This window comes from Olea europaea, chromosome 1 (assembly GCF_002742605.1).
Source record: "Olea europaea var. sylvestris chromosome 1, O_europaea_v1, whole genome shotgun sequence".
Classification (NCBI taxonomy): domain Eukaryota; kingdom Viridiplantae; phylum Streptophyta; class Magnoliopsida; order Lamiales; family Oleaceae; genus Olea; species Olea europaea.
The window spans coordinates 13,607,362-13,623,904 of NC_036237.1; the positions used below are offsets into that span (position 1 = coordinate 13,607,362).

At 35.2% G+C, this 16,543-nt stretch overlaps 1 protein-coding gene across 4 annotated transcripts; it reads right to left on the reverse strand.

Annotated features, from left to right (window-relative positions):
• Positions 1–168: 168 nt before the first annotated feature.
• Positions 169–12,838, reverse strand: LOC111394845. Of its 4 annotated transcripts, none has more exons than XM_023020896.1 (9): positions 6,534–6,820; positions 6,259–6,421; positions 2,477–3,180; positions 2,245–2,385; positions 1,350–2,154; positions 1,165–1,236; positions 1,006–1,086; positions 818–889; positions 169–725 (listed from the first exon to the last, which is right to left on the reverse strand). In XM_023020896.1, the coding sequence occupies exons 5-9, from the start codon at positions 1,459–1,461 to the stop codon at positions 622–624; spliced, it is 441 nt and encodes a 146-aa protein (XP_022876664.1). In that variant the 5' UTR covers positions 1,462–2,154; positions 2,245–2,385; positions 2,477–3,180; positions 6,259–6,421; positions 6,534–6,820; the 3' UTR covers positions 169–621. The 4 variants fall into 4 exon arrangements, with proteins under 4 accessions (XP_022876664.1, XP_022876640.1, XP_022876649.1 ...); XM_023020872.1 differs by having other exon boundaries at positions 173–749; XM_023020881.1 differs by having other exon boundaries at positions 173–749; positions 6,251–6,421.
• Positions 12,839–16,543: the final 3,705 nt, after the last annotated feature.

Below are 16,543 nucleotides of genomic sequence, written 5' to 3' on the forward strand. Positions count from 1 at the left end.
CTTAGTTGCACCATGGTTGTAATGGTACAGTTTCTCACAAAACCCTCTCATCATGTTAACCCACATAATAACATACGAAGGACAATGGAATATACATAAACTCATTCGTCCATTAGTTGTACCATGAAAGTCATGACTTTGGCACTTTTAATGGGTCCTCATCTTAATCCAATCTATAGTTTACTAAGGAACTACGACATTCAAGCCCGCTATCTACTCGTAAATGGATATTCGTAAAACGTACGCATACATAATTTTTTGCGCAATACAATGTACGAGCGTTGACGAACATTGAATGAAGGCACTTAGTACCGTAAGTACGATTGAATAACATAATAAAGCCGGATAACTAATACAAGTTCTAACACTACAATAATTTCAGCAACGGTAAACGGTGACAAGGCATTTACCACGGGAATTGCAAAATGTGATGAATGCTTCTAAGTGTCACCAAGCTTGCCAACTACCCTGTCTGATATGTAAATCACAAAAATGAATGAACAAGGCACCAATATAACGCGAAGTAACTAACATCCTTCACCACGTAAATTACATCAAGCAAAATACAAAAGCATGCTGAACCCCGTCATCGTGCTATGTTCGGCAATTTATCCACAAGTATTAATGTTTTTGCTTTGTGCTCCCCCTCGTGTACTGAGTCCTGGTAGCCGGTGCCGGACGTCGCAGTCGTGCGGATCGCCGTCTATTTGTCGTAACTGCCCATCCTGGTCGGGCAACATCGGCGGGAACTGGGAAAGTTACAACGTAAGCAAATGAAACGAAAATTAAATTCGATTGTCAAAAATTAAGGCAATACCTTGCACTTCATCCACTGCAACAAGCGCTAGCACGAGGTCATTGTCGGGGCATGGCTCAATGTGTACTGTGTCTGTCGAAAAGAACAATTAAATATTTTCAGTGTATAACTACATGTACGAATTTTCAAATTATGCCAAGTACATGAAACAACAATCTACAAGTTTTCCTCATAACTGACCCACATACCTTGTAGATTTATGGTTCCAGTAGGCACCATGTCCTGCTCTTTCTCACGGTAGCCAGTCGATGGGTGGTGGGCCCCTTCGACTACAACAAATGAACAATTGTAAACTAATCGAATGCCTGAAATAATATTTGTTGAAATCGTAAAAAATAATGCAATACCTTGCACTTCTTTGATTGTAGAGGGCTCTGGCACGGGGCGATCCTTCGGGCACGGCTGAATGTGCGCTATGTCTATTCAGAACAACAACGAAACAGCGAATGAAAAGTGAATTTTAACAATTTTCAAAACTTTCGAAACACATGAAATGATAATTAATCAATTTGCCCAAAAGTAATCGACGTACCTTCCAGACTTTCGGTTCCAGTGGCCAGTGGCATATCCTGCTCGTCCAGGCATGGCTCCATGTGTTCTTCATTAATGCACATACCATCCCCCTCTTGCCTGTCAATCCCCATGTCTTCGTCGATGCCGTTAGGCGATGGGTGGTGGCCTGCAAAGCCTCCGTAGTCTACAATGAATGAACAATTGTCGTACAGAACATGTCAGTGAACAAGGATAAAGTGAACATTGTCATAAAGAACATTGTAGAGCCGGATGCTGGGACGAGGGTAGATATGAAGTCCTTCAATTTTTTAAATTCATCTGACATGTGCTGCATGAGTTCGAGCTTCACAGTGCGGAGCCGCATTTCGAACAGAATTCTTTGATCTAGCAACATCCCCTGAACATCGTCTGCTGTGAGGCTTGATCCAGCCGCCGCAGTAGGTTGTACATGAGAGGTGGACGGTGCCATGGGAGAAGTAGCTCTATGCTGGTGGGGGGGGAGTCCCCGTCTGTCCACTTCGTCCAACTCGATCACCGTCGCTATCCTCACTGTCGTCCTCCTTCGAGTCCCCACCTTCGTCCTCTCCGCTCTCATCGGCTCCTGACTCCTCCTCCTCACCACTGGTCCCCCCACCGTCATGGGCCTCCTCAGAAGTATCACCCTCGGGGGTGCCTATACACTCTGCTTGGAACTACGGAGCAACACTGTCCCTAGCAAGGTCATCCAACGCAGGGACAGGATCATCATTGAGCAGCACAAGAGTTGCGATATGAGGTTGCCCACGCTCAGTCTCGGTGGGCCGCAGTGTCGCGTACACGTGTAGCTACAACATGAACATATTCGTTACGAAATAACCACATGCTACAATGACGAATGGAAGGTATGAGATCGTAGAAGTAACATAATTTTTTACCTGTACATTCTTGAAGAAAGCGTCGTACGTACGCTGTTGCGGCTATTTTGTTGATGTCCAGCCGAGAAGCCGTGGGGAACGTTCCCCAAGACGCTCACCAAAGCGATCATCAATTTCAGGCATCGCCTCGAACGCCCATATCTGTTAGAGTAAAACAGGAATGTCAGTTCAGAACGAAACCAATCACGAAATACATTTGCATTGAAATAATTAGTAGGTAAAATAAAGATACATGTATGGCAATGGAAAAGCCGTGGACCGTGTAGCTAACCGCCTTCTCCTTCTTCTTCGTCGCATCCAAAAATTTTCTTGCCCAACGGCCCCGAAAGCCCTTTATCAGCCGTCCGTACGAGATTCTACCCCAAGGATACTAAAAGAACAAGTCTAGATCATCGACGATCGACAACGTCTCCATATCGATACCAACGTTGTTATCCGGAGCATTAAAGACTCCTTCGATGATCAAAGCGAGGCCAAGCTTGTACCGATCGGCTCGAGGCGTTGACGATCGAAGAAATGTCTGCTCGAGTTGGGTGCAAGAAATCTTGTCCACATGTTTAAAGTATTTGTCCTTTAGTCTCCTCTTCTCAAGAACTCGGTCCATGACATTGTCATCCGAGAGAAGACCACACCTTAATCCAGTCACAATGGCATACTCTTGAATTTCGAACCTAGCGAGGTGGCCTTGCAAATTAAACTACAGTTTGTGCCGCTTCTTTGCTTGTATGCAGCAGAATACGAGTTGTTGGATTAATTGGGCAGAGAACTGGAGATCTGGAACCTCAGACAAGAACCCAAGGCATGAGTTGCGAAACTCTTCCCGCTGTCACTCGTCAAAATGTTCCACGACTGTTTTTATATACCGCAGATTGCTTCTCTACGATACGTGGCCCCGCAAGCGTGCATTCTCCGGAACAAGAGGCTCGAAATCCATGTCTACAAAGACAAAATAAGAAAAAATTGCGTCAGACCACAATATAAACTTCCTCCCAGCATTGAAACGGAAGATATTCCCACATCAGAAATTGTTGCATGCAAAAAATAAAAGGAATACTGATATCTGAACGCATATCACATAGAAATATCATTTTCTACTGGTAGGCCCTAGGCAGACAGGAACTGAACTGTCGGTCCCGACATTTTATCCGTCGACGGTTCATCTGTCGAGAATTACAGAGGATAACTGTCGGGTACGACAGTTGAGAAACAACTATGGATAGATGAACTGTCGGGAAATCCTGTTTTGAATATGTTTCGTGGTGATTAACATATTTTGCTCATACAAAACAAAAAATAACTGCAATTTCAAAGAAAAGACCAATCTTTGAACCAATGGAATGAGCTGTTTACGGCTAATATGTAGAAATTTAAAACCATGTGCTTGTCCTATTTACACAGTATAACCCCCCTCAAACTTGCTAAAGTTGCATATGTTTCCTTAAAAACCCATACAATTTGTAATGCATATTTCTAAACCACAAGCTTATTCCACATTAAATCTAACAAGCAAATTATTTTATTGTACAAAATTAGTAAGAACAGTTGCTGGTCAATAAAGTAGTTGTTACTAACCCAAAACATACTTCTTCCCTACTGGAACAACTGGAGATGCATGTTTCCAAGGTTAAAGAAGAAGCTTTCAATAGAAAAGATATACTTGAAAAACTTTAAAAATGGTTGGCTGCTTGTGAAGAGGAGTGCTGGCTGGAGGAGTATAATAGCGTGGGATATATGTTGCTCAAGTGAAATGACTTGTACTACTGTTTTTATCTATTTTCATCTCTCTTACTCGTTATCTAAAATGATCCTAATTTATGATGAAAATCGTTATAATGCTGGGAGAGGTACCCATCTTATGCTAAAGCATGCTAAGAAAGCTCGAGCTCTTATTACCAAAATTCCAGGTACATATCTCAGTTTTTAATATAATTGTGGTGAGGCGGGAAATATGTTTGATGTGTTGGGGGAGCCATATGTTATATATGGTATTTAATGGTATATAAGTAACTTTGTCAATTGCCTCCGGTTTATTAAATTCCCAATTCTGAGAGACCCAAATAACCAATAAAACAGTGCCAGGTTCTAGAGATTGGCAATCTCCTTTACTTAGACTCCGAATGTTAAATTTAGTAATATGGCGCGAGGAGTTAATTTGATTTCTTTGAAACAGAGGGTCAATGAACAGTAGAGCATCTGGTTTTAAAATAAATATTTGTTGATGCCATTAAGTTTCTCTCTCATCAGAATATCATGGAGATAAGATCACGGGTTAACGTGTATGATGAACGTGAGAAAATAATTTCTCTTTCATTTTGAGATTCGGGAAAAGATAACATTTGATAGTTTATTTGGTATTCTTATGGAGCAACATCTCTTTTCTCTCATTTCTGTATGTGTTTGAATAGATGAACTTAGTGACTTTGGTTTGGTTGGTTTCATAGAGATGGTGGAAACATTGAAGCCTAAATTGAAAACTTGGGAGAAAGAAAGAGGTTTTCAGTTCTTGTATGATGGTGTAAGCATTTCTCTTGCTAGAAGTACCTTACTTGACAAACTGATCTCATTAGGAAGATTTCATCTTCAAAGAGCAAACTTATTAAGAGAAATAGTATAAGCCCTTATATGTTGGTTTATATTTGTATGTTTGTTCGATATTTGTCTTTTCTTTAGGCAACCTATGTATATTAAATCACTTCTTCTTAAAGTTTCAGTTGTTAAAGAGGAATGTGTTTATTAATTTAATTTTAGTATTCAAGACGCCTCTCATGTGCAAGATAGATGAATTTTTCATCAAAAGGTGTAGTATAAGTGGGTAAAGACAAGACTTGAATTTGGAACCTTGCTCTGATACTTTCATGAACCATCTTATCTATTATGGCTGATTCTTGGTTTATTCCCAGCAACAGTTATTGTAACTGTGAATGGAACTAAGCAAGGTAAGGCAATCAGAGTGTAAATTAGTCATAGTAAGAGTTTAAATGGCATCAAGAATTCATATTCAAATTTCTCGAAGTGAGATAGCATAATCAGTTGATGATATATATAGAAATTGAGTCTTGTTTAAAATGAACAAAAACAATGCATTGCTTTAGGTGCTTATTATTTTTAGATATACAGTATCGTAACAAACATTTTCCATTCTCAAACTCTTCTTTCTTTTAAGGAGGATTGCATATGGATGTAATTCAAGAAATTGAGATGGGGGCTTGTGAAGATGAAATGAAGACAGAAAAAAGGATTCAAATGGTTTTAGGCCTCCTTCATTACAAGTTTTGGATCATGTAAAGATCAATGTGGAACCAGACACCCCAGTTTCGACTCTGAAAAATGTCATCATGAGTTCAAAATCTGATCTATCATTCAGCAAGGATGAACTACGAAAAGGAGAAGAAAAGTTGAGACGGGCCTTCATTGAATTTTACCGGAAGCTTCGACTTCTGAAGAGCTATTGGTAAAAAAATAAAAATCTTCAGATTTTTAACTGAAATTGAAGTACAAGTGACATAGTACTAACTGCTATATAATGTTTCGGTTTCTTGAATATGTTGGCAACAGAAAGAGAAAGAACGTCAAAGGCAGAGGGTATCCTTACTATTTGAACAAATATTGATGTTGGATTTAGTTTAGAGTTACTGCAACTAAATGTTATAATCATGAATGTGCATAGTAGGACCAGAAGAAGCTTCAATGACAGTTTATAGCAGAGAAGGAAGCACTTTTTGGATCAAAACCGAGTCCATCACACAGTGGGAAGAAGAATTCTAGACCTTCGAAATACATATGCAAAGAAAGCTGGTCTCTCGTTGCATTCTCATATGAAGCAGCAAACTTCACCCACCCATAACCAAAGTGGTTTTAGCAATCACTCTCTTCGTAATATAACTGAAACCTATTATCTAAAACTCATAAATTATCCTAATGTAAAATAGAATCATAAATTACCCTAACGTAACGGCAAAAAAAAAAAGGAACTAAAAAAAAATTACAAACAGAGAGAGAGAGAGACGGGTTTACAGTGACAGTAGCCGAGGGTGGAGGCTCAGCGTCGGCGACTTGGTGGCAGCATGTTCAACTCACAAGCCTGGACAAAGCTCGACGTTTAATCACGCCGGAGGAGCTGAGACTACTGTGCTCAGCAGCTGCCGGAGTTAAATCTTTGAAAATTCAATAGATCATTCTGTAAAAACAAAATCTTAAATTAGCCTAATGTAATGGCAATAAAACAGGAAGTAAAAAATAAATAAACAAAGAGAGACAGAGAGAGAGCGGTTTAGAGTGACAGTAGTCACCGAGGGTGGAGGCTCAGCGTCGGCGACTTCGTGGCAGCAGATCGACGTTTAATCACGTCGGAGGTGCTCAGCAGCTGCCGGACTTCCTCTGACCGTCAGATGATGGGGAGACCGAATGGGGAGAGAGAGAACGTGAGGAACAATAATGTAAGAGAGAAAGGCTAATTTGGTATTCAAATTTCTCATCTTGTCATGTCTCATTAATGAAGGATATACAAGGTATTGAAATGTTTAAGAGGGGCATAAATGTCCAAAAATCTTCAAAAATGACAATTTCGTAATCTCTTTTAAAAAATGACATTTCTGTAAATACAAACCCAAAACTTGACATTTAGTGTAATTTCCACTTAAAAATTTTGATTGATTGAATCAAATTTGTACAATCATTATATTCGTCAAAGTTCCTTATTTCTTTTAGTACTTAACTTATTATTACAATCATTCATTTAAAGAGATATATTTGTTGAGAAGATTTTTTGAACTAACATTGCATTTATTTTTTCATAATCTTCTCATCGAAACAATTGACTAATTGAATCAAATTTGTACAATCATTATATTCATTAAAGTTTCTAATTTCTCTTAGTACTTAACTTATTGCAATCATTCATTTAAAGAGAGATATTTGTTGAGAAGATTTTTTGAACTTATACTGCATTTATTTTTTCATACTCTTCTCATTGAAACACTTTAATTGATTGAATCTAACTTTTAATTATCATATTCATAAAAGTTTTTCATCTAACACTTAAACTCTCATTTATTACTATTAATTGAAAGTGTTAGTCTCTCTTAGTATTTAATTTGTTTTGTATATTTATCAATAGAGGATTTTATAGTAAAATCACTTTGATAAAGTGTGGGTCATATTGAGGTCTTGTAAAGCTCAATACGTGGGTCATATTGAGGTTCCGGAAAGCTGAATAATGTGGGTCGTGTTGAGGTCCCGTAAAGTTCAATATTGTATAAGGATCGATGCTCCTTATTTGTAAGTTAATGGAAGCATTGTAAACGATTGGATTGCACTATAAGTCAATCAACATAGTGAAAATACCTTGCTCGTGCCGGAGAGCTTGGTAATGGAGGACATAGATCATTGCATTGGATTAAACCTCCACAATTATATCATTTGCATCATTTCTCTCTCTTTTATTTACCGTTTTGATATTGTGCTCATTCCTTGTTCTTATTTGACTTTGGATTTGTGTGTATTTGTGCATATTTGTCTAATTGTTTCATTTGTTATCACATTGGTTTAAATCTAGAATTCATTTTCAAAATAAGTATTGAAAATCAATTTACCCCCTCTTGGTTAACTATTTTTGGGCTTTTTGTTGAATTTGTGCCTCAAAATAAGGAAATATTGAAGATTGCGTGTGATCCTTAAACTTGGAAATATCAAAGTGGTAGACAAAAGGAAATGAGATCAATTGGTATCCAAATCTGAGACATGTTAATATGGAAAGAATCAAAGGAATAAGGAAGAAAAATATGTGTGCCGTGGGCATATTTTTTTTCACGTTTTTTCTTTTAATTTCCATATTTTGCCAAGACTCGTGTACTATAAATATAGGGCTCCTCTTTCAGTATTGTTTAAGCCATTATGGTTGTAATTCTCTCATTTCATTGATTGAATAAAATAACATCGTTCCTCTGCCTGTTCTTTTATTTCTTTACTTTAATCTTGTTCGTGGCTTTTCGTGATCTTGTTAGTTACTTCAATTACAACAAGTTGTATTCATTAAATCTCAATTCCTACATTATTGGTCAATCAGTCCCAACACTTTTCACAATGAAGATCACATGAGTATCTTGTAAAAAATTCAATTAACCTAAAAATTCCTTTAAGCTAAATACCTTCTTTTACATATTCTGTTATTGCCGTATACTCATCCTCAATACTGGATAATGTGACAATAGTTGTAACTAAGACTATCAGGTAATACATTTATCACCTAATGTGAAGAAATAAGTTGAAGTAAATTTTCTCTGATCTTTGTAACAAGCAAAATTAGAGTCTACATAATCATTTAAAGTAAAGTTCTCAGATTTCCTTTCATATACTAATCCTATATTTAGAGTTCTAGCTATGTATTTTCATAGCCATTTCAACCCAGCTCGGTGTGATTTCTCAGGATTAGACATGAATCTGCTTAGAAAACTAATGGAATAAGCCAAGTTGGGCCTAGTGTTGACTATAGAGTACATGACTGACACTATAGCATAGGCATATGGAATGTTTCTCATTTCATTCAATTTATCATTATTTTCATGTGCATGTTCAAAGGAAAGATTCATATGGAATGTAAGCGGTATATTAACATATTTGGCTTCTTTCATGCCAAATTTTGTTATTACTTTATCTGGATAGGTCAATTTATGGCCAGATCTATCCTTGTTACTATCCATTCTCAAGTTTTTCTTAGCATTCCCTAACTCCTTCATATCAAATTCAGATTTCAGGATGTCTTTTATTCTTATGATCTCAGTTCTGCAAGCACTGGTTAAAAGCATATTATTTACATATAGAATTAAATAAATTTCACTTCCGTTCCTAACATTTTTATAGTACAAACATGGATCATATTCACTTCTTTTAAACCCAATCCTAAGCACATATATGTCAAATCTTATATACCACTATCTTGGACTTTGTTTAAGCCCATATAGTGATTTTTGTAATTTGCAGATAGTCTTGATATCAAATTGTTCAAGTTCCCAGTTGAATTGAACAACTAGTGCAATCATCAGTCTTATAGTTTTATACTTAAATATTGGTAAAAATATTTTATTATAATCGATCCTCTCCCTTTGAGTGAAGCTTTTGGCTAGAAGCCTGGCTTTGTATCTTAAAGGGTCAGTGGGATTATTACTTTCCTTTAGTTTATAAACTCATTTGCATTGCACAACCCTTTGTTTGTCTGGCTTCTTTACTAATTTCCAAGTTTTATTATCAAGTAAAGATTTCATCTCCTTTTCCATTGCCTTTTTCCATTTTGGAGATTTTAGCCCATTCATAGCTTCTTCAAAAGAAGAAGGTTCTGAATGTTCTAAGGCTTTACCTAAAATTAGGACAAATTCAGTTAGTTTTATTGTTTCAAATCTAGGATTGGGCCTAGGTTGTTTCCTTTCCCTGACTCTAACAAGTTGATAGTTTCTTATTATGGCATCTATTATAGGATTAGTATAGGGTTCAAGTTCATTCTCAACTTGAGGCTGGTTTGCTGCTTAGGGCTGACGTGTTTCACCTTCATTAGGATCAACCTCATTTCCTTCTGCCAAAAGAACTTTAGTTTCAGTTTGACCATTTTCAGGTTGTGTAAAATCGAATCTATTTAACTTCACCTCATTTTGAGGACTTTTATAAATTTCAAGTTCCTTAGATTTATCAATTTTATGTTTAAGGAATGGCATTTCAAGTTCATTATAGACCACATTTCTACTATTAATGATTTTAATGCCCTATTGCCCTAACACCCATAACATGTACCAACTTAACATATGCTCTATGTATATTATGCACATCCAAAGACTCTAATATGCGACATGTTAGGAATTTTACCAATCTACACTTCTTGTGGAGTTTAAAACTCAACAGAACTACATGATGACCTATTTATTTGGTACGCAGTAGTAGTCCACTGAGCTTCGGCCCAAAACCCCTTTGCAAGCCTTAAACTATTAGCATAGACCTGACCTTATTCATTAAGGTCCTATTCATTCTTTCAGCAACCCCATTTTGCTGTGAAGAATGCTTCACAGTTCTATATCTTACTATTCCCCTTTTTATTGCAAAAGTTGTCAAACTCAGCATTGCAAAATTTCAATCCTTTATTATTCCTTTGAATTTTTAGCCTCCTATCAAGTTGATTTTCAACTATCTTTAACCAAAATTTGAATTTTTGGAAGGTTTAAGATTTAGCTCTTAAATGATAAACCTATACTTTTCTAGAAAAGTCATCAATTATAGATAGAAAGTACTTATTCCTACCAAAGATGTGATGACTTTTTGGTCCCCACGAGTCTGAAGTGACATAATCTAAAGACTCTTAAGTTGTGATGACTTTTTGGTCCCCACGAGTCTGAAGGGACATAATCTAAAGACTCTTAAGTAATGTGTGACCCTGTTTCAAAACTACTATGTAAAACTTACCTAACACGTAGGTTTCACAGAAATCAAGGGGTTCGATTATATCTTTTCCAAGTAGTTTTGATCAATTAGATATTTCAGACCCTTATTTCCAATATGTCCCATTCTATTGTGCCAGATTTCAGATTTGTTTTCTGCTACAGTGAAGTAACTAGGGTATTGAGTAATAACAGTTTCCCCAAGAAGATAGTACTATCCATTTCTTTTTGGTCTCTTTAGAACAACCAAAGATCCCTTCATTACTTTCAATGTGTTATCGTCAAATTTAAAGATATGTCCCTCATCTTCAAAGATTCCCAGTGAGATGAGATTTCTTTTTAGATTTGGGGTATATCTGACATTTCTGATTGGCCTGATAATGCGATCATGTATTTTGATGACAATGTCACCAATCCCAATAGCAATCTAAGAATTATTGTCCCCCATATATAGCTTTCTAGGTTTTATCTCTATAAAGTTGTAGAACCAAGATCTAATAGGGTTCATATGGAATGTATATCCTGAGTATAAGATCCAGTCCTTACTAACCTCTTCACTAGACACGGTCATAACATGTAGATTGTTCAAATCAAGACTTGCAAAATTATTTAATTCAACATTGTTATGAACCTTCTGTTTCCTTTTCAAATCATAATGATCTCTTTTAAAGTGTCCTAATTTGCCACAATGATAATACTTTTTTGTTACTTTTATCTGTGGACGTAGACCATCCATTTGACTTTTCCTTGTTCTATTTAGAAAATTATTTTCTCTTTTTTCTGTTCTCCCTCTTATGAACATACTTTTTTTTTTCTGATGTTAGATTTAGACTCTTTTCTAACCTTCAACTCCCCAGATCTTAAAGCATCTATAACTATGTCTTGCGTCAACTTATCCCTTGAGTATTTTATGACATTAATGACATCTTTATAAGACTCAGGCAATGAGCTCAATAAGATGACAACAAGGTCTTCATCTTCAAACATCTTTTCATTATGTGCAAGACTCTTGATGATGATACTATAGTCACTTAGGTTTGCTATTTCCAGTATAGTTTTTCCAGAAGATAGATTTTATTTGGTAGTCTTAGTCAAGAACAAATTATCAAGTGCTGTCCACATAGTTCTTACATTTTTTTTTTCTCATCAACTTCTCTTACAATATCATCAAATAAATGCAGGATTATAAAACTATATGAAATTTCATTCATATTCTCAATTTCATCAGGTTTTGCTTTAAAAGTTTATTAAAAAAGATTTCAGGATCATCAAGTGCTTTTGCAACACTTTGATGGACCAGGATGGCCCTCGTTTTCTGCTTCAATAGGGAGTAATCCTTCTTTTCATCGAGTTGTGATAATTCGACCTTCGAACACATAGTAGGTTCTGTAATGGGGTGGTTGTTACTCATGAACATAAGTGATCTTTAGTTCAAGATCACCTAATAGGAGGAAAGTTTTTCCAAAACTTTACAGTCTTTTGAAAAACAAATACAAGAAACGATCAATGAAGGTTTAAACTTAATCAAGAATTTATCAATTACAATAATAGCAAGTAGTATGATATTTCTTCGAATGTCAAGAAATTATGCCATTAATACAAGGTTCTTAGAATATAATGTATGCTCATATATTAGGTCAATAATCACTAAAATACAAGATTTAAGTAGCATACCAAAATAATAATAATAATAATAATAATATGTAGATATACTTACTTTACAAAGACATACAATTTTTAGTAAAAGTAATATTACGAGAAGTTTAGAATAATCTCACCAAAGACTGTTATAAAACAATATCCAACTCCAGAACCCCTTTTCAAAGTCCAATCTTCCAACTCAAGCAGTCAAGATTATGGGATAGTGACTTTTCACCTTCGATCTTTCCCTTATAGGTTCAAGATGCCCAAATAAATTTATGTGTCTGTGTAGATCGAAACTAGATCTAAATAGATCGCATAAGATTTTAGCAAGAATAACAAATAAAAAAAAAAAAAAAAACCCCGGAAACCTAGAAAAGACTATGATAATAGATCGTTGGGTATTTTGACCCCCACCAAAGTGATAATATTGAAAATAAAAGATTAAACACACAAAAAAACAGTAAATAACATAAGATTGTTTACCCAATTCAACAAAATGTGTAATCTGAGGGACTCGGAGATCAACCCACTACCCTGTGCATTTTAACAAAAAAAAAAAAAAAAAAAAAAAAAAAAAAACCCCGGAAACCTAGAAAAGACTATGATAATAGATCGTTGGGTATTTTGACCCCCACCAAAGTGATAATATTGAAAATAAAAGATTAAACACACAAAAAAACAGTAAATAACATAAGATTGTTTACCCAATTCAACAAAATGTGTAATCTGAGGGACTCGGAGATCAACCCACTACCCTGTGCAACAATGACGTCCAAGAGAGAGTAAAACATTTCAAAGTCCCAAATTAGAACTAGATTTGATCCTTGATCCAAGAGGATCTCCTAAATCGCAATCCAAATAAGCACATAAGCCAAAATCACAACCCGACCACTATACAAGTTTACTGGCCGTTCTTACAGGTAAAAAATTATTGTAGCGGGATTATCTTCATAGGTTTTCAATAAAACGATTAGGATCTCATGAGAGATCAAACTAACAGTATCAAGAAGAAAACGAGAAAAAAATCAGAAGACTTAGAGAGAGAAATACTCTAACTCTCAAAACTCAAAAGATAAAAAGAATGAGTCAAACCGTCACGACAAAAAGGCTATGAAAACAAAGAGATTAATCTCAGCCATTGATTGAAACGAATGGTCCAGATTTCCTTTCAATTAGCACAATTCGAGTGAAGTTTAGGTAGCCAATTAGTGGTTGCCAAGTGGCTATCCACATCCAACTAAACCATAAGAGAAGAAAGACTAATATATCCTTCATAAGTTGTGTATTTAAGAAGCACGCTTTTCACAATTTTCTTATTTCATCACAGTGAATATGCAAGTGGATGAGATTTCCTAAAATTGGTGTTAAATCCAATTCAGATTTATCAGTATAAATTAACGAAATTTGAATTTTCAAAGTTTGATTTTAACTAAATGTGTTTTTTTATTGTAGAGCACTGGTTCAATTTGAAGAGTAGAAATTCTCCATTGGTTTGGACTTAATGATTGAGTGGAAAAAAAAAATATATAAAAAAAAATAATATAAAATCTGTCCACCACTTGGTACTTCTATTAGCTTTTATTTGTATTGATAAATCTGACTATAGTGAGTTGGATAAGAAATTGTAAATTTAGATCAATGGGTAAGAAAATTACGTTTGATGACAAAAAAGGCACATGTAAGTTCAATTCTGAGGCTCCGATGTATAGAGAAGACCTCATCATTTAAAAAGTAACCACAGAAATGATGGAACCCACTATTTCTTTATCTATTAATTTATATTAAAGTAAATTTTAAATTTTAACCCATAAAATTAAGTAAATTTGACGACTTAATTGGCAAAAATGTTGGTTACTTTAAAAAACCATTAAGCAAGCAAGCTCTTGATGAAGTGCAAGTGTACAATTTATCAAGTACTCACTTGAGTGGCTCTGCATTTTGCATTTGTTCAAAAATATTTTGATTTCTTCTCGTCTTTTATTTAATATATATTTTTTATATATCAATGATCAATCAATTCAAATATAATTTGAGTAACTTAGGAAATAGAGTATTGAAGTATGTAACTAATTAAATTCATTCATTAATAAAAAGCTTATTTTTAAGTATTAACTCTTTAAATTAAAAAATATCTTATACTTAAAGAGTCTCTTAGAAAGGTAATACTTTATTTTCTTAAATGTAATTTTCTTTTTTTCAAAGGTGGCCAAACTTTGCAATCACCACTCATCCTCCTCCTCCACTCTGCAGACGCCATCTCCTCCCCTTCCCATCCTCCCACCACCAATGGTACCATCATCTCCACCATCCATTCCCCCTCTAAATTAACCGTGAAGAATTCTCAAACTCTCAGTCCCTACTTGCATCTCAACAAAAGAGAGATAATGAAACTTTACAAAATTCGTTAAGCCGTGAAGAACGACAAAATTCGCCCCCAAATCTGTGAAGAACCAAAATCCACCCCCAAATCCATGAAGAACCTAAAAATCGCCCCCTAGAAACGCACCCAAAATCTGCACATTGTTATAATTTCTTGGCAAAGTTGGATTTCATCACGGAAGTTCGAATTAAAATATGCGGCTCTCGGAATTCATCGTGGTCGAGGGCTTTGGTGAAGGTGGGAGAACTTGAATTAGATGAGTACGTGGATCGATAATATGAACAATTGAAGAATGCACCTAAAAAAGGTTCAGTATTCAGATAAATTCTACAGGTGCCCTTACTGCCCAGGAAAGAAGAAGCTGGTCTGTCATTTTAAGGACCTTCTTCAACATGCCTCTGATGTTTGCAGAGGGTCTATGACTAGTGAAATCAAAGACAAGGGGAAGCACTTAAGCCTTGTGAATGAGGAATGGGTGGGGAAGATGGCTGTGACACTGGTGGTGTGAGGATGAGAAGGGAAGGAGATGGCGACAGAGAGGAGAAGGAGGATGACTGGTGCAGGTGGTTGACGTGTTTTGAAAATTTGTCCATGTGTGGCATGATTTCATGTATGTAACGTGCCATGTCGGATTTTCGTCGGCTACGTGGCACATTCCGTTAGTGGAGGGTGACAGAAGTTAAATGGGTGATGAAAGAGTAATGAAATAGATAGGTGGGTGAGCAACAAGTTATAATTTATTGTTTGGTGAGCAAGTAGAAATATTGGTTAAAGTTGGATGAGCATTAATTAAATTTACTCGTCGAATAAATCCTGTCCAAACAGAGGCACCAATCATTTTCAATTTTCAATTTTCTAAAACACTCAAAACATATTTGGTATGTTATTTTCAAAAATATGTTTTCGAAAATAAGAAAAAATTTACTACATAAAACTCAAAATGACTTTTTGATGTTTTAAGTGCTTTAAAAGAAAACATTCAAAAAACTTAAAACAAGGAAAATGAATATAAAAATTTCTCAAATTAAAATAATTAGTAAAATCTTAATGTGATTGTTGGAGATTTATTTGTAATGATTTCCTTTTTTTTTTTTTTTTACCAACTTTAAAATTTATATTTTTTGATCACATATTAACATAAAATTGATATATTTTACTAAATAATCAAATTAATTAAAAAATGTCATAAAATTATTTATAAAATTTTTAAATTAAACTCATTTTCTGATTTTTTGTTTTGAGAAATAGTTTTTTAGATTGATAAATCAAGCAAGTTTCTGTAATCTTAAAATAATCATTCAAAAGAACAAGTAGAAAATAAATTCAAAATTGAAAACAGAAAATAGAAATGCAAACCAAACGCTGGATAAGCTTTCTTTTAAAAAATAATAGGTTAAATTGTTTGGTGAATAAATTTAATTGTGCCATTTTCAACTTACAAAACTTTTTTTCTCTTACATATCTAGCACAAAACTTTTTTCGTTTGGTATTTTGACCCACACAAAAGTAATAATACTGAAAGTAAAAGTTTAAGCACACAAAAAATAGTAAATAACATAGGATTGTTCACTCATTTTAACAAAATGCGTAATCTGGGGGGGGGGGGGGCTTAGAGATTAGTCCACTACCACGTGCAACAATGATGTCTAAGAGAGAGTACAACATTTCAAAGTCCCAAATCAGAACTAGATTTGATCCCTGATTCAAAAGGATCTCCCAAATTGCAATCCTAATCAACACATAAGTCAAAACCACAACATGACCACTATACAAGTTTACTGGCTGTTCTTATAGGTCAAAAATTACTGTAGCAGGATTATTTTCATTGGTTTTTAGTAAAACGATTAGGATCTCATGA